The sequence below is a fragment of the Rhynchophorus ferrugineus genome, unplaced genomic scaffold (genome assembly GCF_030347505.1).
Source record: "Rhynchophorus ferrugineus isolate W39M unplaced genomic scaffold, kcgeb_rfMv2 rfM7, whole genome shotgun sequence".
Lineage (NCBI taxonomy): Eukaryota > Metazoa > Arthropoda > Insecta > Coleoptera > Curculionidae > Rhynchophorus > Rhynchophorus ferrugineus.
The window spans coordinates 9224783-9252600 of NW_027472586.1; the positions used below are offsets into that span (position 1 = coordinate 9224783).

A 27818-nucleotide genomic window follows, 5' to 3' on the forward strand; every position below is an offset into this window, starting at 1 on the left:
GGGAATCTCTTGTGAGGCCTTAAAAAAGACCAAAAGGGTTCGTAGTGTACATTTTACAGACACTGACTACAAACCGAAATGTGGAAGGGCACTACTTAACAGGGATGCAATTTCCAGTTGTTATTTAAATCGTAAGTCTTTTGTAATCACTACATAGTATAAAACAAAGTCGCCTTTTCTGTCCCTATATCCCTATGTGCGCTTAAATCTTTAAAACTGCGCAACGGATTTTGATGCGGTTTTTTTCAATAGATAGAGTGATTCAAGAGGAAGGTTTATATGTATAATACATGCATAATATACTAAGGCAACATTGCTAATTTTAGAGGTTTCTAACGTGATGTCGTAAATTAACCTATTTTTTTAGGCTTATTTAGCAATTAGCAAAAACGCTGCCTAACCCTACGAGTTAGATCAAATTAATGTACTACAGTATTGTACACCATAAAAAGGTCTACAAAAAAGTCCGCGATGGTATATGTTTATCTTTTAGGGATAACCCACATTAACCATTTTTATTGTTTACTTTTTACGTGAGAAAATGGCTTATTTACGAAGCTATTTTAAGCAATACGGCATTAACCCTTATCGAATTAAGTACCTTAAATACAGTGTGCAATTAATATAGATCAATATGGTTCCTTACAGCATGTAAATTAAACAAATATTTTCGGAGATATTACAAATTTAAAATTTGCGTTTAAAAATGAGTAATGTAATAAAAATTGTATGAATTTAGATATTCCAAAGATAGCAGGAAATCTTCATAGTAAGTATAGGGGAAGAGGAATTGTTTTACTCCAAATTTAATGCGTGCAGGCCAAGGGCAGTAATGAATGAACCAAAAATACTGGATCGATTTTAATCATGTTTTCATTGAGTGACATAGGCATATATATTTTATGCCCGTGCAAAGTCGGAGCGGGCCGCTATGTTTTTATATACAACGTTCATATTTTTTCTGTAGTGTATTTAATTTAGTATCAGCATTGCACCCGTGCGAAGCCGGGGCGGGTCGCTAGTGTTAACTATATGTAAATGATTTGAAAAACGAGTGAGACGTGGTTAAAAAGATAATAGTTAGGTGTTTGTTTTGACGGATGAGAAAAGTGAACAGAATATACTTACAGTAAGTATTTGACCAAAAAAAAAAGATTTAAAAAGAGATTACAAGATAATCTTCAACATATATATTGTGCTGTAGTCTATAGTTGGCTCAGTTATATTTAAAATAATAAAAAATGTTCCATATTCAATATTTTATTAAACTTTGTATATTTAAAATTATAATTTGTTTTTTTGTGAATTTTTTTATATTACGTTTTAAAATATTGTTGTATAATATTTTGTCATTAAACATTGTCAAATAATTTTATGAATTATCCTCTGAAGTGCTATTACTAATGTAAATTTTACATATATCTAAATAGAATGTATTTTTAAACTTCTATTTCAGTTTTATTTTTGCTATTATAACTACTATTATTATTATTATAACTTCTACTATTGCTATTAACATATTTTAAATTTTCCGCTACTCATATTGACAATCGCGCCCTCTGGTTGTAAATGAATGCTAAAGTTGTTCACCGGTAATGCCCTTCCGCTGAAAGGTTAAACTAAAATGCCTTTTTTTAAGTAAAAAGGAACGTCACTATATAATTTTGTAAAAAGCCATATCGAACGCTTTAATAGTTAAACAAATGAATGGCATGCATTAAATTATAACAATACCGTTTATTGCGATTTCTTATGACGAACACTTAGCTTGCAGTACTCTGCAGTGTTGCCAAATATAAAGGCAAGGACTATATATTGTACTAAATATCCATAAGGCAAATAACCTAACGGTAAATTTGGCAACATCGACATTTGGCTTTTCGGCTTGCCGGGGGTATATTGCGCCGAAAGATATACGGATAGAGCCGAAAGTAGTCGAATCTCTGGAGCACGATGATTTTTAATGTATACCCTTCTAGTATGAGGGTCACTATTTATATTTTGGGAATTGGCAACACTATTGCCATATGAATCCATCTGACGGTTCCATCGTAAAGTTTGACATTTTTGACGATATACGTACTCAGAACATTTTGTCGCACGGATGCTATTTGTTTATTTTATTTTTAGTTGAAAGTTTCGTCTCGGCAAAAAAATGGAACTGAATCGTGAACATTTTCGAGCGATTATTTTTACGATTTTCGACGTGGATTATTACAACAAGAGTGCATCAAACAACTTAATTTGACTTTTGGCTATGAAGCTCTATCAAAAACCACCGTGTATCGCTGGTTGTGAGATTGAAGTCTCCATAAGCATTAGTTCCACCAGCATATATATGATTTTACATGAACACTTAGCTGTGCGATAGTTATATTCGTGTTGGATCCCACATAATTTGACAATTGCTCAAAAAAGGGCTCGTGTCGATTGGTGCAAAGAAATGCTTAAGAAATCCAATCGCAGTGCTTCGAAAGACATTTATAAAATCGTGATATGTGGAATCATGGATATATTCATATGAGCCCGAAAGTAAGCAGCAATCGACTGTATGGGTGTTCCAAGATGAACCAAATCCCACAAAAGTTGTTCGCGCACGAAGCCCTTCAAAGAAAATGGTTGCCTGTTTCTTCGGGAAAACTGGTCATATTGCAACAGTCTCTCTATCGGATCGTAGAACAGTAAATTCTGATTGGTACACAACCATTTGTTTGCCAGAAGTCTGCAGTGAAATAAGGAAAACAAACAAGAGACGCCGGATTGTTCTTCATCATGACAATGCGAGTCCTCAAACATCGGCTCAAACAAGAGACTATTTGAGCACTCAAAACATCGAATTGATGGGTCATCCGCCGTACAGCCCTGATTTGACACCTAATGACTTTTTTTGTTCTCATCCGTGAAGAATAAACTACGTGGTCAACGATTTTCATCGCCCGCAGAAGCTATTGAAGCGTTCAAAAATCCTGTTTTGAAGATACCTCATTCGGAATGGACTAAATGCTTTGAAAATTGGTTTAAGCGTATGCAAAAATTGGTTTAAGCATATCGATCATCGTGGCGACTACTTTGAAAAACAATAAAAATATATTCGCAGCGTATTTGTTTTTTTTTCCTATTTCTGAGATATAAATAGTGATCCTCGTATATCTATATTCTGTAGACGACATCTAATATCCAAATATTATCAATACCTTTCGATTCGTAAAGCGGCAACGGACATGTTTTAGATAAAACTGACGCCACACCGAATGATAATGCCGAAAAATATTTTTATTTCGCCGGAACGTGCGTAAACCATCATCGATCTCCCGCCGTCCGCTCTTCTGGACAAGTCGGAGTGGCGTGAATCAACCGAAATTCGGATTTAAAATTAGATGGCCGCGTATCCTGCCAAAACTCGGGATCTGGGTTAATAACCCGGACCATGCGGTTCGCGTGTAATTATTTGTTGCAGATTTGTTTAATTTTATTGAGCTCCTTAATGGATGGATTAAGTAATGTTTCGGTTTTGTTTGGCCAGTGTCGGCCAAGACACTTTACACTGTTTTACAAACGGTTCCCTTTTAACTCTATTTAAATGCATATTACTAGACGATTTGGGATGATATATGTGCTCATTATATTGTTCGGTAGTGGCTATTTCGGTAAAATCACGGCCGATATTCGGTAAACTTCGGTAGTTTCCGCCTGATTTTGTCACGTTGTCATTAAACACATCGACTGTAAAGTCCCGGCCGTAACAAAGAAAACGCGTCTTTTTTTGTAGGAATGTTCGTCGGGTCGGTCAATCGGTCGAAATGTGTGGCTGCCGCTGCGATTATTTATCAGAACACTCACTACTATTTTTGGAAGGAATTTGCACGGGAACTAAAAACACTGGTTGAATCAAAGTTGTTTATTTTAACTTACGATTGATACATGTGGTCGATGGGAGAATTGACAGGATATTAGGTTAAGGTGAAGGAAGTACGGTAGCGCTGTGGAAGTGGTACTGTTACAGGGGGACGGTGATAAGAAAAGAGAGCGAGACGTCGACGTGATGGTCTTTTATACCCTGGAACTTGCATGGTACCAATCCACCGGCGTTGCCAACCTTTGTAGTTGTTGATGGTGAATTGGTGGTGGCCTAAAGGGTCGTGGCGGTCGCCACATTTTTTTGTTCGAAATTGACTTTATTCATCAACGTAATGTCCATCAAGAGCCGCACAATCCTACTTTACACAATACCACTTTTGTAGAACGATGTATCTTTTGCCTCAAAATAGGCCTGTCACCAGTCGCTGTCCACTTCGATGACAATCGTTTCGATTCCGGAGTGAAGTGGTGGAGCCATGTTTCATCCATTGTCACATATTGACGCAAGAACTCGAGTTTATTACGCGTGATAATCTTCAAACACTACTCCGAATCATCAACACGCTGTTGTTTTTGGTCGACAGTGAACGAACGCGACACCCACTTTCTCACAATCAAATGCTTTACCATGTTAGTTAACTCATCCAAATTCACTTTTCGATCATTCAAAAGGATTTTGTGGATTTTTTTATGTTCTCTGGTGTTACCATCTCATTTGGGCGTCCACTGCTTTCAGCATCGTCGGTGTATCTACGACCACGTTTGAAGTCAGAAAACCAAGCTTTTATTGTTTTTTCTGATGGAGCGGTGTCCTTATAACACTTTTCAAGCCACTACTTCGCTTGAACAATATTTTTTCCATCAAGAAGCACCATAAAATTAAAACACGAAATTGTTTTTGAAAATAGCAAAAATACAATAACTCACAAACTTATGAGTAGAATATCATGAAATTATAACAGCTTTTTTTTAAGGTTACTACTAACTGAAAAGTGCTGAATGCTATAAAACTAGTACCATCTAGATGTTAGGGCCGAGACTTTTCAGCTAATGTCTTACAAGAAATCAGACGACAGTAAGAAACCTATACATCCATGCCTATACAAGTTTCGACTGGCTAGAACTGCACGTATACACTTTCAAATTCTAATCTAGCTTAAGAGTTTTCACAACTACGCGTCCTTTTCTATATACGCTTTGTTGTTTACCATCGTTGTAGTTAGTAGTGACTTTTAGGTTAATTTTGCATTTACATCTTGTTGAGGTAACATAATTATTGCATAGGCAAAATTAAGGGCAGATAATGCGAAAATAAGTGAATAAGGTATGAATTATTAGAAAAATATTATCATTCTCTAACACTAATTTTGTAGATTGCTATGGAATGAAGGGTATATTTTTATGTTTTTGTGTTATAATTAATCGGGAGGCGTATCCATTCAATTTTAATTTTAATTTTGTAAATTGAATTCAGTTCTATACCAAATTTATTATATTATAAGCATAGGTGACCCTGCAAAAGTAAAAGTACAGATAAATAAGACTCGATGTCCTTTATGTGGATATATCTCATCATATAGTCAATCCACATCACTAAAATTGAATAAGAAGCATTAAAATTTGATTTGCTTGAAGATTTTCAAGAATGGAGCTATTTTAGCTCCTAAATTTGAGCTTAGTCGATCAGGAACTCATAAGAATGTATGAAAGGATGAGAGATGAGAGTTATTAAAATTAAATAAAAACATAATTGCAGACTAATTACCTGCTAAAATTCCAATGAATACTATATTGGATGAAACCCAAGCTAATTTATGTAATGGCAATTTGAAAAGACTAAATGTATTGACTCGTAAAGGTTTATATAATATTCAGCCATAAAACTAATTGAATACTACAAGTCTAAACTTAAAAGTGACCCTATAAGTGTTAAAGCATGGGTAAATGAGGCGAAAAATACAGGATGTGTGTTGTTATTAAGCCACAATCTTAGTTTCTGTTTTCATGTAATGTAAGATTTTATGTAAATCATAATAAAGGTAAAGTATAGTATAAAATGTTAAAATAACATAGCCATGAATGTATACGTGTATATTCTATACACAGGCTTAATGCATATCAATTTAAATTGCATTTCTTGATTTTATTGAATGAATTGGCATATTGAACAGGTTCGTTGAGGAAACAATAGAGATAGTTTTTAGTGCTGTGCAAGATATATTATTGAGTAATTTTAAAGATAAATGGATGCTGGTGTTCAGGTATATTGATAAATAAATTATATTTGTTGGATTATCGTTTTGTTTTTTCTTCCCTTATCACATAAAAAATTTGCAATAAAAAATTTAAAAAAAAACACTTAATGAGATTGTTCTTTACTCGAAGTTTTGAGAGTCGCCGCTAAAGATTCCCCCTATCTCTAACACGATCACTAAATCAAACGTTTCGTAGTCACAAAGCATTCAGAAATACCTAAGGAATCCAATACATATTTAAAAAATTGGCAAAAGTCGCCGATATATATTTTTTTCATTTAATATCTTCTGAAACGTAGCCAGATATTTTTCCGTATACCACGATTAGAGATACAGACATAAATATATCAGAGCATCAAAGAGTCATTAATTTTTTGCGAGCTCTATTGTTTCGAACTCGATGGATTTCCAAATATTTCAAGTCCAAACTAACGATAATAAATCATACATTTTCTGGATATCGTCGAACCATATTATCTGTTTGTCATCATACTATATAATATGATCAGTCATTCGCTGTTAAATCTGTTCTTGAGTGTTAGTCTGGAAACACTCTTACTTCTTAGTTTAATAATTTAAAAGTAAGTTAAAAGTTAAAATTTATTTATTTATATATATATATATATATATATATATATATATATATATATATATATATAATATTTCATCAGAATAACTGAAAGTCTAGACGCAAATACATCAAAGCATCGAATCGATATTTATTTTCGCGAACTCTATCGTTTCGAACTCGCAGCATTCGAATGTTTTTGGCTAAATCGTCGAATATAAATCATAGTTGGCCTGAAAGTTTCGGCGTTTAAATGGCAACTTCTTTTACTGTCCCTTTATGACGGTTCCATCGGTGCTACTCCATGTCGATGCGCGGCACGCGGAGGGCGCGTCCTTCATATTAATGGAGGAGGCAAACGATACTCTTGAACATACAATTTATATTCACGACATCCATATCTGGGTTACAGTATAAATAACTCGAATTCTATGGGGATAATATCGTGGAATACTGTTTAATGTCTGAAGATCCATCCACTTATTCATTGTTGTCTGAACTATTCAATGTTTTTCGAGGTGTTTTTCATCACAAGGCTACAATTATGAACCTGACCAATTCTGCTAATTATTATTATATCAGACAACCAAGATGAGAAATATAATCTAATTAAAAGCAATAAAATCTATATCAACTATAACAATATTCATGAGCAGATAGTTTATGAAGGTCACCTGCAATATAATAACCTATAGTTATAATAAATAATTACCTTTGATCTGTAAGAAATATCTTTCTATCTTTCTTTGTGTTGGTAAATCTTTGCAAGATAAATAATCCAAATAAAATTCAACCGGGCTAACAAGTTTCAGTCTTGGATTGCAGAAATGATGGTTAGGAAACGTTAAGTGACGTCAATGTTTCATGGCACTTCTGATAGTTTACACTCAGTAATCCTTTTAATTTCAAAATAAATGTATTCTTAATAATCTCTCTATAGTATATTATAATTATAAATCAATATATTTTTTTTAATATATCTTAAAGTCTCCTTTTACCAACTATGAGTTTATTTGGACTGGGCCTAAAGTTTAACGTGGGCTGCGAACCACGGTCCTCAGCAATAAGCCTACCGACTGGCGAGTCAAATCATCCGAGAAGACATCCGGTCTTACCCAGCCTGGTTACTGGCGTGACTGGGATCATTTTCCTTGTCGGATTTTACACTCTTGCCTAGAACATCAATATGTTTGTGACTCTTTATTACAGTCATCTAAATTATACAAATAACTGCCTAACTGTCATTCTAGACTAGGGATAGAAATATTTCTTGAAGAATCGATTCCCGATTCCGATTATATTTTTCTATTTTAAGGATCGATTAATAAAAAACTAAATTAAAAGATTAATAATTTTAAAGTTAATGAATTCATTTATTGAATCGCAACGCTACGAATGATTCATATTTATTAAATAAAGCAGAAAAATAGTTAAGAACGATTATAGTTTTTTTATTTATGAACAGCATAACTAACATATTACATTAGATTCACTTTTTTTAATAATTTAAGTTTAAACAAACTTCATAAAATAAGTTTTAAATAAATAGTTCTTCTAAAAAATTAGTTCTTATAATTCTAACTTATTTCATCGCCACTGTCTTTCTTACTCATTATTCTAATGCGATTTTTATTAGGAGCACCTAATTCAAGTTTATCTGTGTTCATTATATGTTTAATTAAACTGGTCGTACTATTATTATATTTCAGTTGCTTTCCACATTGGTGACAGTGGATATATATTGTTTACTTTTTTAAAATAATCACAGGGCGCTAGGTCCAATTTTAATAAAGATACTGACGAGAAATTATATGTAGTATAAATAAAAATAAAACAATAAATAAGTGTATGACTTTTTATCACAAGGTTTATTGTGATCATAACAGATTAATTGAAAAGTCCCGGGCCTACCATAGTAAAACACATTTTTTTACCAAAATTAGTTCTTTTATTCAACATAATACCCTTCAAGAGTGTGATACACTCATTATAGCGACCCTCCAACTTTTTGATGCCAATTTTGTGGTACGATTTGTCCTTTGTTTCAAAATAGGCCTCAGTTTGGGCGATCACCTCTTCATTCGACGAAAATTTCTTTCCAGCGAGCATTCTTTTGAGATCTGAGAACAGGAAATAATCACTGTGGGTCAGATCTGGAGAATACGGTGGATGAGGAACCAATTCGAAGCCCAATTCATTGTTTTTACCATCGTTTTCACTGATTTGTGACACGGTGCATTGTTTTGGTGAAGCATAACTTTCTTCTTTTTTTTTAATGCGGCCGTTTATGAGCGATTTCGTCCTTCAAACGGTCCAATAACGTTATGTAATAGTCGCTGTTGATAGTCCTTCCTTTTTCAAGGTAGTCAATAAAAATTATTCCATGCTCATCCTAAAATACAGACCATAACCTTGCTAGCTGACTGTTGCGTTTTTGCCACACTTTGGAGTGGGTTCATCGTGTACATTCCACTCGGATGACTGTCAATTGGACTTCGGAGTTAATGGGGGAGCCATGTTTCATACATTGTTACATATCGACGCAAAATCTCGGGTTTATTACGCTTGATCATCTTCAAATACAGAACTTTCTCGTACCCAAATATTCGTGAATGATAGGATGTGCACGTTGGGTTGATATCTTTAGAGTGTCTGCTATTTCATTCAATTTCAATTTACGGCCACTCATAATTATTTTGTGGATTTTTTAAATGCTTTCGTCGGTAACAACCTCTTTTAGACATCCACTGCGTTCACTGCTCATTTCACCACGTCTAAACTTAGCATACCAATCCTCGATGGTTGATTTTTCTGGGACAGTGTTCGGAAACTTAGCATCAAACTAAGTTTTTGCTTCAACTGTAGGTTTTCCTTTCAAAAAGCAATATTTTATCAACACGCGAAATTCCTTTTTATCAATTTTTTCAAAATAACAAAAGTCGTTTCACTCAAAATATTATAATTCACAAACTAGTGATCCGACAGCTGTCAAATTTGTACCCGCATCTTTTAAGGGCTAGGGCTAACTATAAAACATATGGATTTAATTCTAATAGCGCTATCTATGTGTCACACCGGGACTTTTCAAATGACCTGTTATGTAGAACTTGAAACTAGTCACTTAACCGAAAAATCGAATGTCAAAACTCGATTCTTGTTCGACTTCAGGAATTAATGGCCAATTCCCAAAAAATCGATTAATGTAAAGAAAACTTGATTCTCAAATAGAATCGGAATCGAGTTTATCATCCCTACTCTAGACATCGTGAAGCTATAGTTGTTATCGTTCTAGCCGTCGTGTGATTGCAAAACGCCGGTCATATCGATTATATCATTGACCCAAGTAATTGTTGACGCTATCAGAAAACGAACGTATTCGATCCGTCTTATAATCGGACCGAAAATAATTCCGAATTTATTATTAGATGTTATTGTACTAAAATCGTAGCGAAACACAGGCGAAAACATCGGATCGGCGCTAAAAATAGTGGTGATCGGGCCGCGGACGATTCAGCGGGATTCCGCGTGCTCTAAAACTTAAAATATTTCGTCGGCAACACGGCAGAATGATTCCCATCGTATGGTCTGGATAGTCTGGAAAGCGGATCGATACGATATATAAGTCGCGGTCTTGAAAGCTGTGTGCAAATATGTCTAAACTATAACTTACTCAATCTTCAACTCCACAGAAATGCAGTAGAGACCAATATAAAATTAGGGAAAAAGTAATTTCGGTTTTTTCTTAAATATAAACTCAGTTTAAAGTATCATACCTCCAGAAATATTTAATCAATAAAGCCATGCTATAGCGTGGTTGAAAGGTAACAGTGCATAAACTATTCTAGATATAGAACTAGCGTCATTATGGTGGTGAGTGCTACAGTGAACGCCAGTATCACAATAACCAAAATTTGCTTATTTTGTTCTGAAAATTTCGATGTTAAAGATGTACCCAGCTGCAACTGCAGGACTAAACACTGACCATAAAGAAATTTTAAATGGTTTACTCAGGACTGGATACCAAAAGAATCTCGATAATTCGTTTCTACGCCAACTAACAATGAATAGTTTAACGCGACTGAGTTGAGAGTCATCGAAAATTGAACCATTCGCATTCATTCACAAAAGGAACAGTGGTAAAAATGGAAAGGGGTGTAAAAATCCATATCACCCTCTTTTATTTTATTTTCTTTTACCTTAATTTAATATATACACTGAAACCAAGACCAGTGTTAGAACCTGGTACCAACAGCAAGAAAATTAAATAATGTGTAGAAATTTTATGTCTATGAAAATCATATACAGCATATATCGCTGCAGCTGCATAAACAATCCAGTTTCTAACAAATAAGTAGAAAAAATTAGCAACAAAGAGAGGAAAAGAATAAGTACCGTCGTAAAATGTTAAGCTATGTGCCCATGCCACGAATATTGCTATTATCTAGTGAGACAATGATATCTAACAACGTGCACCTTGACTTGACAGACGTTGTTCAGAAAAAAACCAACAAATGCTAAAAATTGTCATGTTAACATCAAAATTACATACCAAGACAACTGGTTGTTTGGCAATGTAGATATGTAACCCTCTAAAAACTTCAAACAGAGTATAGAAAGAAACAAAATATGCTACAGTACTCTGCATCTCGGTAAAATGACTTTTCTGTTGGAAAATGAATAAATAATCAAAATGTTAAGTTAGCATTAATACAAATGTGGCCACTAAATTATTAAATAATTTGTTAAGAACTGAACAAGAAAATAATATGCTATGGTAACTCTAGAAAGATTGCTAGATTCATTAGAAGAACTAGCAGAAGGAATAGGTGATATTGACAATACAAACAATTAACAAAAATAAAATAAATACCACCGCTAATAAGAAATAGAAAAGCCGGCTTGTTTGGCGCAGTGGTAAAGCCGACAGGACGGTCCTCCTACTGTTGCGATAGTCACAAGTTCGAATCCTGCTGGGACATGGCCGTAAATTTATGTTTGTGATTGTTTAAGATTGTCCTTAGGCAAGAGTTCAAAATCCGACAAGGAAAATGATCTCAGTCACGCCATTAACCAGCCTGGGTAAGACCAGATGTCTTCTGGGATGATTTCTAAATTGATCACTCGCCAGTCGGTAGGCGTAATGTCGAGGACCGTGGTTCGGAGTCCACGTTAAGCGGTAGGTCCAGTCCAGATAAACACTCGTTGATAAAAAAGAGACTTTAACATATTTTTTAAAAAATTGAAAATGGTAAAATGTATAAAAGTATTCAGTATGGTTTTTGGGATACGAAGAATTTACATATAGTGTGCATGAAGAAATATTGTTACAAATGATATAGCAAATACACTACAAGAAAACTTCGAGGTCATTAAATCAACATACATTCAGAAAGTAACTAATCAATACCATAAAAATATTTAGCCTAAATCTTTACCTCATAAATGCTGTAGGAAAAGTGACATAATAATTACAAATAATCATTCTGCATTTGAAATATTTTTAATCAAGCTGTTGAACTGACCCCTAGTAAACCTGACGTCCATAAAATAATACGAAATACAGCACTTAACGTAAACAACCAATTATAACAATTTTTTTTAAATATTATAGCAATATTTGCATGACTAACGCTACCTTATCAAATGTCAAATTAAAAATATAAAGTATAGATTGTATATCAATTCATATATCTACAATTTGAAATATATATTATGCTTATAAATTAGTTTAAAGGTTTTTGTTAATTGACATTTTATTGTGAAAAATCGGCTCAACGTATGTCATTCCAAAGACAATTTACGGATTCCATCTCGAAATAACGATATATCTTTTGAGGTTATGCACGAATAGACCCTTTTTGTGGTATTTTCAAAAGAAGTCAAGCGCTGTTCAGACAGGCCATGACTCATATATGGGAACAAGTAATAATCAGCAAGAGCGAAGACGGTGAACGCAGTGGATGCCCAAAAGAGGTTGTTACTGACGAAAACATTAAAGAAATCCACAAAATGATTTTGAATGACCGTAAATTGAAATTGAATGAAATGGCAGACACTCTAAAGATATCAACTAGACGAATATTTGGATATGAGAAAGCTCTTTGCAATGTGGGTGCCGCGCGAGCTCACTTTTGACCAAAAACAACGACGAGTTGATGATTCGGAGCAGTGTTTGAAGATGATGAAGCGTAATAAACCCGAGTTTTTGTATCGATATTTGACAATGGATGAAATATGGCACCACCATTACACTCCGAAGTCCAATCGGCAGTCATCCGAGTAGACTGCACACGATGAACCCGCTCCAAAGCGTAGGAAAACGCAACAGTCGGCTGACAAGGTTATGGCGTCTGTATTTTGGGATGCGCATGGAAGAATTTTCATTGACTACCTTGAAAAAGGAAAAACCATCGACAGCGACAATTGCATAGCATTTTCGGACCGGTTGAAGGACAAAATCGCCTAGAAACGACCACATTTGAAGAAAAAGAAAGTGCTGTTTCACAAAAACCATGCACCGTGTCACAAATCAGTGAAAACAATGACAAAAATCCATGAATTAAGCTTCGAATTGCTTCCTCATCCATCGTATTTTCCAGACCTGTTCTCAGATATCAAAAGAATGCTCGCTGGGAAGAACTTTTCGTCGAATGAAGAGGTGATCGACGAAACTGAGGCCTATTTTGAGGCAAAGGACAAATCGTACTACAAAAATGGTATCGAAAAGTTGTAGGGTTGCTATAATCAATGTATCACCCTTGAAGGGAATTACGTTGAATAAAAAAACTAATTTTGCCAAAAAAATGTGTTTTACCATGGTAGGCCGGAGACTTTTCAATTGACTTGTTACAACGTTGAAACCAGTATTCACATGTTGAAATCGCTGGGACATGGTTGCCATAATCTTTATGCAGCATTCAATGACTTTCAACCGCCTTTTTCTCCCCAACAATTTCCGACAAATACGATTTATTCGATACAAATTCAAACATGTTCAAAGAAATACTGAAAAATCAGTGAGGCTTCGTCATTAAGTTGGTTACAAATGTACCTGATGCGATTTCATACACAGTAACACCATCTGCTGTAAATCCTTTAAAATTAATTTATAGGCCCGATATATTTGAAGTACAAGTATTTTAAAATTCCAATGAGATTTAATACCAAAGAACCTCCTGATGAATGGGACATTCGAAGGCCTCAAAGGCTTAGATCCGCTTGATAAATGTTGACAGGAGAAATAAACAGTGGTTTTTAGTTTGAAAACTGAATAAACTCTCGAATTCATTAACATACTACAAAGTCTCGTCAGAGTTTTTTGATCTTCTGGTCAATTGTCAGTTTTAAGCTTAATTCAATAGGTCAGCTAATTTAATAAAAACTGCTTTTAACGTTGATCTTTTTTTTTGTTCTCCCACAAAATATGTATGGTTTGACAACTACGACAGTTGTATATGGTTACGACCATAATATGAATATAAAATAATATGAATAAAAATTTATACGATGTATAAAATATTGGTGCATTTGGCTAGCAAAATTAATTAAAAGGATTTAATTAATAGGCGCTTAAGTGGGTTCTTAGAGATGAACAAGGATGAGAGACAGTGAGGAAAGTTAAGTTCGTCTCTCAATGTGGTCAAAGAGTTGCATTCTAAGAGTATATGATACAGCGAGAACACTGATAATGGGGGCCTCCCTTGAGCAAATGGGAATGGGTGAATTTATAATGTCCCAGCAAAAGTCAGTTAAGGATAAGTTGATCTGGATCTGGATTTGGATAAAAGAACAGAGGAGAAGAAATCGTGTTTTATTGCACAAAACTTGTTGATATCGTCTATTAGGTCCCAGATCAGATGAGTCATGTCATATAATTTAGATTCAACATAAAGGAATATATCTTTATAATGTTTAAGTGTTGGTAGACTGAGTTGAGTGGTGTCCTTGGCCTGACCTCATAACCATTTAATGCCCTTATGGTAAGGAATCCAGGCAAGAAAAATAGTTTTGCATAGTGTCGTAAGTTCTTGAAGCATGCTATGATGGTTTATGATTAATGGATGATCATATTGGTGTAACTCAATTGACTTTAAGTCACCATTCTTTCAGGACCCATAAAAGTGATTTTCAAAGGGCAAACAGCCCAATAGTGAATATTGTGGTGCTTTTCCTGAGTTTGAATGGTAGGGAAGTGAATGTACCTAGAATAGCCACACCAACGACATCATCAATCTTGATTTTCCAAAAATCGTGGTCGATATCCTCTCTGCTATATTCAAAAAAGGATTTGTTTATAGAAAAGGATGGGGAAACGTCTAAATATTAATGAATTATGGGTTAGATTAGTTAAGATACCATCAAAAATAGTTTCAACTACTGCTCAACGTTGATCTACTGCCAAATCGCCGATATCTTGATATTACCTCGAATAGCAATCTTCGAATCCTGTCAAATTCCAACCAAACAATCGCCTCCGATCGATCATCCGAAAGATTTCAACAAAACCAAACGAATAAACTGGCTCTTACCTTGCAACTGATAGATGGTGGCCTGGTATTCGGCCAACTTCTCGTCGATGTAGTCCTGTGACTGATTGGCTATGATTTCGGCGGTGGTGGGACCGCTGTCATCGTCCTCGTCCAGTTCGTAGTTCTGCGGTAACGGCGGCGGGGTGAGGGGCATGCCGACGTACTCGTAATCGCGATTGGGGGGACCGATATCGGCGTAGGTCACGGGGGAATAGGTCACGGGGGAGTAGGTCCTGGACGTGTACGGATGGATGCCTTGGTAGTAGGAATCCGGCGACGCTGGCCTTGGAGCCGGCGAGGGCTGAAAGAAAATTAAAGATATTTATTTTTCCATGCGAGAGAAATCGGGTTATATTGTATAATACGTCTAAGGTTGCCAACCATTTTTTATAATGACATATCCTGCTCTACTTTTGATGTATAAAAATAAATTTAACTGATGAGGTCGCATAACAAACGAAAAATATAACGTTTAGATGATGAAACTGAAATTAACTGATTGCAGAGCGTAGCAGTCAAATGTGACAGGTGACGTTTGGTCTTTCATAACTGTCACTGTCAAAGAAAATGTGTACTTAGGAGGAGATCTTAAATAGGTGACATTCGGACCATTGTGCTTCAGAAAGTCTTTTTGTATCTTGTTTTGGTTTGTATTTTGTAATACTTATGAATTAGGTGGTTTACGATTGCTCTTGTAGTTTCTGTTAAGAAATTATTACTTGTTAGAATGCTGTTATATTAAAGTATACCAAGTGATTTAGTAGGAAGTATGATTTTTAGCAACTAACAGCTTGTTTTATCCCGCAATTTTTGCACTAATTACGGTAAAAATTATACGAAACCAGGATGTTGTGTCCCAGGGTATGAAAATCCCAATAGGATTCATAGTATTCCAAAATATTATGTCCTAAGCCATAAATAGCTTTTAAAACTCAGCAATTGCAAACTGAAACGAATTCCTTGTAAGAACTTGTGTTTTTTTTAATTAATTAGATCTTACATTACATATATTTAGTACAATCTTAATTTACAAATTAATTTATTACTACTGTTCTGGTGTACTTGCATTAATAGACGAGGAAGGCTAGTAAGGGATTTACACATCAGTATGTATTTCCTAAATTAAAATAAAACTAAACTACTTAAGCTAAAGTTAAGAATACACTTATACACTATACAAGTTCGTGTGGTTTGGTTCGCTTCAATATGCTGATTTCGTGGATGTTGGTTCCACATTGGCCAAATCTTACAACATTATCACCTTGTCACGTTTCTGCTTACTAATGTCCGGTTTCTGTTCCTGTTTATATCGCATATTTTCAACACTATGAGTTCTAAAGCAATTTAACATGAATTTTCGTTTCTTTCACGTTAAAATATATATATTTTGAGAATTTTGTCTTTGTCCAAGAGATAACAAAACCTACACTTTTTCCACATCATACATAGTCGTGAAAATTTGCAATTTTTGTCGTTTTCATTATTTTCACTGTCATTTCCGTTCAAATAATTTAAACTTAATGAAGATTGGACAGATTATAAGGAATTTTGTATAGAATTGAATGATGGTATATTGATTTTTGTACAAGTTTTTGTTTTCAATTTATACAATAAAAACTACATTTTTAACAAAATTATTGGATTTCATTTTGAGACAGATATCTACAAAATTATAATTTTTGACATTTGGAGATTGTTATGTAATCTAATAAGTTTTCATTAACTAATCATCAAGAATAAATGAAGAAAAGTTCAAGATATAAAAAGGAAAACCCAAGACCAGGTAATACGCGGAATTGACCAAAGGGCTAGTTTATTTCCAATCCATAATAGAAAAGATATAATGGAAACCTAAATGAATGAATTTGACGTTAAATTATAATATCCTGGTTTTCCACCACTGCACTTCTTTCTATATATATTACACCCAGATTGCACATTCATGGCTAATCAGCTTATCTTATTTAATGGACCCTTGAATAGTTTTTTCGGGGGGAACTTTCGGTATACCAGATAGTGTTGGTCTTATACGCCTTTTCTATATTAACATTATTTTGTTGATTATAAATCTCAAAAGTTCCCTCTCGAAGTTTTCCCTCAAAACACCCTTTCAGAGTGGCTGAAACCTCTACGTTCTTGAATCGAATGTTGGGGCCAGTATCTATACAGTGTTTACCGAAAACTGACTGGACGATGTGTCCATATCACACACACATTCACAGGGGCCATATACACATATGTTACCTCTAGCGGATCCCTTCTAGGTTTTGGGTTAGAACCTTCCTATATGTTTTCATTAGAAATTTGGTAACTATAAAATTACTATTAATGAAGTAGTTTTAGTAGTAGTAAAATAAAATATTTTTATTGTAGTTTATCTTTTTAATTATTTTTAAATATTCCCGCTATGATTATTTGGCCAACAACGCGCCATCTGGTGATATATCCGGAATAACCTCAGTGGCAGTTAAATATATGGAGTATATCTTTGAAGATTTTGCTGTGTTTTAAATTTTGTGTTAGCCGGCTTGGTTGGCACAGTGGTAGAGGCGACCGGACGGTCCTCCTACTGTTGCGATAGACGCAGAGTCGAATCCTGCTGGGGCATGGTCGTAAGTTTATGTTTGTGATTGTCCTCAGGCAAGAGTGCAAAATCGGACAAGGAAAATGATTCCAGTCACACCAGTAACCAGGCTGAGCAAGACCGGATGTCTTCTGGGATGATTTCTAAGTTGGTCACTCGCCAGTCGGTAGACGTGATAGGACCGTGGTTCGGAGTCCATGTCAAAGCTGTAGGTTCATCCAGATAAACTGTCATTGGTAAAAAGAGACTTTAAAATATATTAAATTTAAAAAAAATAAAGAAATTGTGTTTTAAAATCACTCGTACGTATCATGACAATCGACAAATGTCAATGTATCTTGTCTAAATATGTCGAAAAAATATCTATTATTATTCTATTTATTTACCATTTTATCAATTATTATTCAATCATATTGCAACGAAGGTAAATGAAATATAACTTTATCGTCAACATCTTTCACTGCCCTTTTCAGTTGATGTCTCCGGAACACCAACCAACGGCATCAACGTCGTCATATTCTTCTCGGCCATCAAGCCTCAACATGCCCTCTTAACCAAAAACTCGATGGAATTTTTACATTTCCATGAAGCAACCAGAGTAAAAGTATCATCCGGTGTCCCTCGCATTTGTATAGTTTTGATAAATTTATTATAATCCTAGCACAATTGTATGAACGAGCACGAGACGGTCACCGAAAGCAAACTAGAGATGATCGAGGAGAACCAAACGAAACATTGCAAGGATTTGCTGAAGGATAGCCTGATGACGCTGACCCATTATTGTCACACCGCGCTTAAAATGAAAACTGGTTAAGTATCTTCTTTATTTGTTTTAAACTAAGACTAGTTACTAGTCGTTTCCGACTAATCTACAATTTTTCTTTATGATTAACTCACTTAAATCTTAAATCTTTATGATTAACTCACTTAAATCTAGGTATATAACTAGGAGTACCCATCGGCCCTAACTCAGTCTCTGGTGAAATAATGTTTGTACATGTCACTGCTGAATTTTTTAATATATGCACCTCACTACACAACACTACACAAGATCAGATGGTTTGATTCTTTTGAGTCTGTGTCCTGTTCTGGTGGTATCTAAAAGTTGCAATATCTCATGCCCCCTTGCAATTCTCTTGATTTCTTGACTGACTGTGGGTATCTGAAGATCTCGATGTACGTAATTAGTCCTATAGTATTTGGGTGCACCCACAATACCTCTCAAGACTTTGTTCTGAAAAATGTGTATTTTATTTATGTTACTCTTTGCAAAACATCCTCATAATTGAACTCCGTATGTCCATATAGGTTTCAATATTTGCTTATATAATAGCAATTTATTATGTACTGATAACTGTGAGTTTCTTCCAATTAGCCAGTACATTTTCCTATATTTCAATTCCAATTTTTTTCTTTTCTTCTTTATATGTTCCTTCCAGCGAAGTTTTGCATCGAGATTCATTCCGAGGTATTTAGCGTTGTTGCTATATGGAATGATAGTGTTATTTAATGTTATTGGTACTTGTACGGTCTGTTTATAGGTGAACTGTACATGTACAGATTTACTTTCATTAATTCTTATTTTCCTTGTGTCCAATTATTTATATTGTCACTTGCCTGTTGAAATTTTCGTGAAGCTTCTTCACTATTGTCTCCGACAGCTATAATCGCAGTATCATCAGCAAATGTAGCCATCGTGATATTTTCCATTTCTGGTATATCGCAAGTGTAAAGTAGATAAAGCATTGGTCCGAGTACACTTCCTTGTGGTACACCTGCGTTAGCTTCTTTTATTGTAGAGTAAGCTTCTTCTTGTTTGACTCTAAATATTCTGATTGTAATGTATGATTTTAATAGTTCGGTGTGTTGTTTTGGTAGCATTTTCTGTAGTTTATGAACAATGCCTTCATGCCAAACCTTATCGAAGGCTTGTGCTACATCTAAGAATATAGCTGAGCATACTTTTTGACTTTGCCTCAGAGAATAAAAAATATCTGTACATTCGCATTTAAAATAATATTATCGACCTAGTGAAACATGTTCACCATTTTCAGATTAGATAGGATTTCTATACTATAAATATTCCCGCTTGTTGCGCTCTCTAGTGGTTCCAAAACGCAAATCTTACATATAGTCTATTCAAAGTAACAGTAAACTCTATTATCACTATGTCGAATGTATTGCCTATCGTAATGTGTAAGTTCGTTTTACAATCAGACAATATTTTCCATCTCATTTTATTCTGGTTAAAAAAAGATACTGTCTGACACGTTCGAACATTTAACCGAGTTAACCTAAGTTAGCCTGGTTGTCAAACAAACAAAATTCTTATTATTCAGTTATTCGGTTATTATTTCGAACAGGAATCGGACAAATATATGCATTAGATGGGCTATAATATTAAAATAAATTATATTTGATAACATTATTTTTGTTTCCTTATTCTTTTTGATTAGAATTTTGTTAAAATTGTTGGTAAAAGCCGAAATAAACCAAAACTCAAAGTTGATACGGCAACATTGCGACATCTTGAGGTCAAAAATTTAGATGACGTGAGTTCATTGTTTTATTGTTGTTGTTGAACGGGCTCTCTGTGAAATCGTCGTCTATGTCTCATTATTCTATGACCGAGACACTTCGCGATAAGAAAAAAACTTCAACAATAATTAATTCACACAGCCATAGCTTCGGTGACCGGGACGGAGATCACCAACGACATCCTGGAACCATCATCCCAGCCTCGCGCGTCCAGCGGCCCCGAGGAACCGGGAAAGAACAAGAGATCGTCTTGGAACGACGAATCTGACGTTCTGTTCGTGAATACCAACGGCGATAAACAGAAGACCATCGTGACGGGTCCCAAGCACACGGAAGTGTTTCGGATCCGGGTGAGGAGGAGTGAGGGGGGCGAGGTGCCGGAAGAACGAGCGGGAGAATTGCCGGAGCTCCACCGTCACAGAGACCACAGACCCAAATGGGATGTTCTAGACGTGATGAAGCATGTGCGGTACTCTTTCTTGGGGAAAATGTTCGATAACCGTAAATAACACATTTTTTTATTTGTGGCTTACGAGAAAATATTGCGATTTTTGTCTAGTTGAGTGAAATAACACAATTAACTTTGTGGCTACGTCATACAAACTACAAGGAAAAGGAAGCTTCTTATATATTGGGCGAGATTTTTCATTTTGATGGATCTACAACAATGGTCAAATAGCAGACTAACATAACTATTGAATTGTAGGTTAGCCTATTTAGACTTTACAGTTACAATTTGTCTTTACGATGACTTAAATCTGCGTACCAGGTGTAAAAAACGACTTAATATTCAAGAAAATGAAAAAATGTATTTATTCAAAGTATTGGTCATTTGATTCTATATATCTTGGCCATCTTTCTGGCAATTTATGGATGTCATCCCAAAAAAACACTATTTGTCCTTTGAGCAAAACCATTCGTCTTTCAACCATTCATTTCTAACTTCTTCGAAATTGGCAAAGTGCTGCTCTGCAAGCGCGTGTCCCCTTGATATGAAAAGTTGATAGTCGGGCGGGGCAAAGTTTGGAGAGTATGGCAGGTGCAATAATATGTCGTGTCCAAGTGTTTTCAACGCTTGCTTGACCGGTTTTGCTTTATAGAGGGCGCGTTATCCTGCTATAATATCACATTACCGTATCTTGATATTTTTAAGGTGACTTTCAGCGGTTTTTTCTTTTGATTAAATAAAAAGGTAATGCGTGCCGCAGATACACGTTTTCAGGCAGAAAACTTGACATTTTCAAGGAGGTATAAATCTATGCCCGTTTTACTTTCGCAAAATGTAACATGTATAGCTTTCAAGCTTGATCCCAGTAGAATAAAATGACATACGTATCGAAATATAACATTGCATACCTTAGCCTAGCGACATCTGTTAGATAAATCGGTAATGACTTTCTAGTACACCTGGTCCATATATATCTAAGAGGACCCATCGTCACTGTCTTAGTCTCTGATATAACTGTGTTTGTATATTAACATTGCTGTTTTTCTATTAAATACACTACAGTATATTACTGTTCTGGTGTTACTCAAGAGTTGCAATAATAATATATGAAAGGAGTTTCTTCTCATGTCTCCTTCTCATTGTTTTGATTTCCTGAGTGACAGTCAATATCTGAAGGTCTCGGTGTAAGTAGTATCTGGGTCCACCTACAATTCTTCTCAAGACTTTGTTCTGTTTGCTTTCCACATCAGGATTATGATTTACTACTTCATTATGATTTATATGAAAGTATAGTTTAAGTTTTATCTTTAACCGAAAGGTAAACCTTTTTGAAAGTTTTGTAAACGTTTTCGGTTGCTTGGCATTTTGGATGTTTCTGTTGAAGTGATCACAAGTCAATTAAGCTGGGATGGATTGAACATATATTGCGGGAAAATGGTTGAAGAGCATTTATGTATCCGCTGTATATTCCAGACATAGCACACTCTGATGACCATTCCTTCTAATCCCTGCAGAAATGTCTCATTACAATTAATTCTACTTTCAAAACAGGTCTGTGGAAACTACATTTCTACATTGTTAATCCATCCTAAATAGTAAAACGTTGTCGACAGTAATGGGCAATATTTCGTTAACATAAATTAATGTTCACACCGCAAGAAACTCGAGTGAATTTTACTAAAAAAACATTTCCTCAAACCCAATATAGTCCGTACTTCCTTGTGCATTCTGCGACGAATAAAATCATAAGAAAAGACAACAAAATTAAGCTAAAATAACGCAATATTTTTACTAATCCATAATAACCATATTATTATATGCTACCATGAATTTTGATCAGAGATACGATATATATGATTATGCGAAGTATCATTATGTTTTTGGTATTGCTTTACTTCAAAATATCACACGAAACCCCAATGCTTAGCACTTAAGGAATCGATTACTTCCAGACCTTTACATGCCATGGGAATGATCCAAGAAGTGGAAAAATTACTACCACGCGAATTCTATGGAAATGTCATTTCAAAACCCTTCAATATGGCGGTTTTATTGCTTATCAGGCAAAGAGAAAGAGTTTTCTGTAGCACATTATGACTAGTGATGAAAAGTAGATCTGTTATGATAAGATCAAGCACAAAAAATCATGAGCTAGTGTAGGATATAATAGCTACGAGCTGCTAAACTCAAATGAAACTGTTAGCGAAGACGCCTACCAACGTCATCTGGACAAAGAAAGAAGAACGAAGGCGGAGAGAGTTGTACATAATGATATAAAATGTTTTGTTTAATATATATTACAACAATTTGTCTCAATAAATGCCCTTTTACAGTGAAAAAATGATCAGAATACATGCAAGCACTTAATATTCATTTAACTAAAAAAACAAACACCAAATTGTAGAAATAGAGAATCAGTTAAAGCAAGACCAAGACGATTTGGTCGACATTGAGAAGCTGGGAAAAGAAAAACAAGACGCCGGTCTGTTCGAGACGGTCAAGTCCACGCTGGAAACTCTCCAGGAACCTCCCATCGCCAATTTCCTGATGGCTGTTTTCGGAGGTCATCTCGACTCTATCCACAACAAGCACAGTCCGCTGGTACAAAGCGTCAAGCACGTCACAGAACGCACTGATCCCGAAAACACTCTAATCATCCTCACTGGTAAACATTTTTCCACAGTTCCTCTGCTGGGTATAACATACAGAGTGTTCTAAACAGGATCATGCAGTGAGGAACGTCAAAACAATGAGATTAAGGAGCCACATAACCAGCCACATCATTGCAGCATACCTGTATATGCCAAAGGTATTAGATATATTGTTTTATTCAGTTCTGCCAACTGTAAAGTTTTCTCTTCTGTTATACACTTCTCCAAATGTTAAATTGAGTCAAAACGTGAGTTGAATCTTGATATTCGTTAATTTTCACTTCTTCTTATGGCTTAGTGTACAAATATAATTTCACTTTCGTCAGATATTGGGTTGTTTATTTTGATGGTAGCCAAAGTAGTTTTGCCAGAAAATGCCAGATGATTCAATAAGTTTTCGATGAGATGCACACTATTTCATGGTTGGAAATTCGTTACAAATACACTTTACTATTCAAATATCCACCGAAATACCTTTCCTCAATCGTTATGCATCTTCATTAGAAGAAATTCGTGATTCTCGCGTGAAATCTCCAATACGAGGGCAGCTAGAAGTCAAAGAAACCTAAATCCAGCGAATAAAGTGTATGTTGCTGGAATATAGGATTTTGCAAGTTATTTTGGTAATACAAAAAAATAGTTTCTGGAAATGCCAGATGATTCAATAAGTTTTCGATGAGATACACACTATTTCATAGTTTGAAATTCGTTACAAATACACTTTACTCGAAGAAAATCATCCTCCTCGCGTGAAATCTCATTATGGGGTAGCCAGAAGTCAGAGAAATCTAAATCTGGTGAATAGAGTGTATGCTGCTAGAATAAATGATCTTGTATATATTATTGGCAGTAGCAAATTCGGCGAATGACAAGTAATCGTTCTCTTCATCTCATGGAACTTTAAATCCATTCTTCCTGAAGCACTTTTTGATCGTTTTGTCACTGACTTGATTCCAAACTTTGGTAAACATCCACATGATTTGTAATACGCCATTCGTAGTTGACATTTAGTTTTCAATATAAGAAAGAGACTATCTGACGACTTCTTTTCTGTAGAAATTTAGGAGCCTTGAAGGACACCTTGGTTGGTCTACGTCTAGTGGTTAAAGTTTGGAAGTGGCGTTTGCAGGCAAATACTTTGTTTTCATGATTTTTTTTTGTTATAAATGTATCCATTTGCAGTACCATTATCGAAAAACATAAGAATTTTCTTCCTTTTTTTCTTCATCTCCTTATCAAGACTTTTAAGCCAATTGTTAAGAGCATCACAGGTCATTCAAGCCTTAGTATTTGATATGTACTCTGTTTACAAATGATTGACATTTTTTGAAAAAAATGGTTTTGTGTCTTTCCCAATGATTATTTTTATTAATTACACCTTACATTACATATGCTTAGTACAGTCTTAATTTACATATTAATTTATTACTATTGTTCTGTTGTACTCGTACTTGCATTAATAGACAAGTAAAGCTAATACGCGATTAATAAATACATCAATATGTGTTTCCCAAATTAAAATTAAAGTAAACTACTTAAGTACTAGAGTTAAGAATACGCTGGTTCGTTTAGTTCGCTTCAATCTTCTGATTACCTGCGTGTTACTCGGTAGCTCTATTGTTTCCACGTTGGTGTGTATATCATATATGTGTATCATCATTTAATATATCCATTTGACTTCGAGATCATCATGCAGGTAATTAGTCGTAGAACTTCGTGTAGGCTGCGTTTGATTATGAATTTATTTGATATTTTAGTGCAACCCCATATTTGCATCTTATAGGTCCAAGTTGGCTTTATGATTGAGCCGCCTACATACTTAATGATTTTATTCGTATCTCCGTGACACTTCAGGAATACTTTTTTCATTTCTCAACCTGTGCAATTTTACAGCATTTACGAATAACCTTACTTAGCATCAAACAACAATACCTCTCTTACGAAAAATTTTACGTATCTAATAATTATTGTGGAATGATTGATAAGGTTAGAAGTTGCAAAAAATCGTTATAAAAAGGCTTTGGATGAATGTATTCGTAATATAAATGTACTTTTTGCATTAGCTCTTACGGTCAGTCCTAGTGCATTTCAAAAAAAATGTTAAATAGACGAGTCATCATAAGCTGGACTGGACATATGTTATTAAGGTTACACTGTACACACCAATAACATTTTTACAGGTCCTAAATGTCAAATGCTATCAGAATGTGCCTTGCTATACGACATTCCCTTAACAATACGGAACATTCTGACTCCAGAACATGAAAAAGGTATCATCTTATATCAGCCTGTGATTATATTTGCAAATAATTTTCATTTCTTAGGCGCGGCAGAACCTCAACTTATGGAAAATACTGAGTAAATTACCGATAATAAAACCAATAAATTATCAAAACCTTTTTTTGTGTTTATCATAACGTGACTGACTGTTGACGGGGTCCAAACATCAGGTCTATAAAGTAATTTTAATGGATTTACAACAGTTACTGTGTATTAAATCGCATGGAGTATATTTGTAACTAACTTCATATTGAAGCCTCACTGACTGACTTCACTATTTAGTATGCGTCACTTCGTCGAAATATTAAATTATAACAGGTGGAGCAAAAGTCCCGCTACCAAATTGATTACGAGCCATCTTAGTTATGTGACGTTTAACTCAGTTTCGCCTTAACCATTGCGTTGTGTAGACGTCCAAGTTTTATTATGGATAAATATACGTCACAAGAACGAACAAAAATAGTGACATTATTTATTGAAATTAATCGTTCCATTATTGTTACTCAACAGAAATCGCGTCAAAAAATACTAATCGTCGAGTGCCTCACAAAACAACACTTTATCTTTTGCATGCGAATTTTCGACCGTACGGTACTACCGCAGACAGGCCTCGTTCTGGAAGACAACGGACGTCTCGTAACGCTGAAAATGTGACTCTGGTACTCGATGGTGTTGCAGAGTCTCCAGAAACATCAATTTCCAGAGATGGGGTTCCCAATTACACATTTCTGCCAGCAGTTTAAGGCGAATTTTGAAAACTGATTTGAAAATGTTCCCGTACAAAATTCAATTAGTCCAAAAATTGCTACCGAGAGATCCTGATCAACGAGTTGAGTACAGTAACGATTTCGTCTAAATTGATAATGAGCGATGAAGCCCATTTTCTTCTTACTGGCAAAGTCAATAAACAGAACAGTCGATTTTGAGGAACACAGAATCCTCTATTAATTCATGAGACATCATTGCATCCACTGAAAACAATACTGGAAACATTATTACTCCTTATTTTTTTGAAAATGTTGCTGTTACTGCTACTGTTGAACGGTACCAAGGCATGATTCGAAATTTTCTTGTGCCTGAAATGGAAGAGCAAGGACTAGAGGGGAAGGAAGATCGGGCCACAGCACACACAGCTCGTACAATAATTCAATTAATAGCGAAGTGGTCAGCCAGATCTCCGGATTTAACAACACCAGACTTTTTCTTATGGAGTTTTTTTATAATCAAAAGTTTATGTGCATAAGCCTCAAACGATTCAACACCTTAAAGACAATATTCGTCACGAAATTGAAGAAATTCAGCCTCAGATGTTGCAGGATGTCATGAAAAATGCCTTAAAAAGAGCCGAAAGTTGCATAGCGAATCGCGGTCACCATTTAGCCGATATAATTTTTCAATCATAACGAAAAGGAAAAATGTAAATACCAAATAAACTTTTCATGAAAATCAAACTGACTTATCTTTTCTTTGAGCCAAGTTATAGGCAATCAAAATGGTAGCGGGACTTTTGTACCCCACGTTGTATTTCTTAATTATGTCTAATTGCCTCTGGGACCTGGTTGCTCACAACTAACGATTTCAGCTAGACTTTCTTGGAAATTAATGAAACACTTTACAATTTAAGTGCGAACGAATTAAAGCGAACTGAGAGTTTAACGAACTTAAAAGAGTAAAGGAGTAAAAAAGGATTAGATTTGATCTATTTAAATCTCTACTCTATGCAAAATATACTGCATTTACCAATCACCTCTTCTATCCAATGGTCAATTATAAAGGTTTTCCGTACCCCAAATACGCCAGAGGCCAGCTATCGGTCACAAAATATGATCAAACACTGCCGGAGAGGCTAAAATAACGCCATAAAGCTATAGTACAGATATTATAAACGCGGTATTTTGGAAAATATCTGTTAGAATTTTACAAATATAATTAACAATTTTCTTCCGACATCCTTATCATACACTGTACCGATTTTCCACACTAAAGTTTCAAATTAAAAAAAAAATCCTTTAAAACTAATTAATAGATCTAATAGTATTTGCAGGAATATCTACTTTGCATCCAGTTTTATTCATCAAAACGTTAAAGAGCATTGATGACGAATCATT

At 35.0% G+C, this 27818-nt stretch overlaps 2 protein-coding genes across 3 annotated transcripts in view; one reads left to right on the top strand and one right to left on the bottom strand.

Moving 5' to 3' along the window:
* The window catches only part of Msp300 (Muscle-specific protein 300 kDa), a 232527-nt gene that overhangs the window by 197660 nt on the left and 7049 nt on the right, over positions 1-27818 (bottom strand). The window contains exon 3 of the mRNA XM_076409219.1: positions 15210-15510. Within this exon, the coding sequence (XP_076265334.1) occupies positions 15210-15510 (301 nt within the window). The remainder of the gene's footprint in view (positions 1-15209; positions 15511-27818) is intronic.
* LOC143199423 (uncharacterized) lies at positions 1035-25828 on the top strand. 2 transcript variants are annotated; one of them, XM_076409230.1, is made up of 8 exons: positions 1035-1129; positions 18267-18397; positions 18455-18602; positions 20473-20832; positions 23184-23444; positions 23502-23588; positions 25611-25700; positions 25755-25828. In XM_076409230.1, exons 2-8 carry the CDS (start codon positions 18359-18361, stop codon positions 25790-25792), a joined length of 1023 nt encoding a protein of 340 aa, XP_076265345.1. In that variant the 5' UTR covers positions 1035-1129; positions 18267-18358; the 3' UTR covers positions 25793-25828. The 2 variants fall into 2 exon arrangements, with proteins under 2 accessions (XP_076265345.1, XP_076265344.1); XM_076409229.1 differs by lacking the exon at positions 1035-1129 and adding an exon at positions 18133-18217.

Coding starts and splice junctions, on each gene's coding strand:
- LOC143199423 (XM_076409229.1), top strand. CDS start 18,142: ATGTCGAAAAAATATCTATTATTATTCTATTTATTTACCATTTTATCA. Junction 20,833..23,183: donor GGGGAAAATGTTCGATAACC/GTAAATAACACA, acceptor ACCAAATTGTAG/AAATAGAGAATCAGTTAAAG. Junction 23,445..23,501: donor CACTCTAATCATCCTCACTG/GTAAACATTTTT, acceptor TGTTCTAAACAG/GATCATGCAGTGAGGAACGT.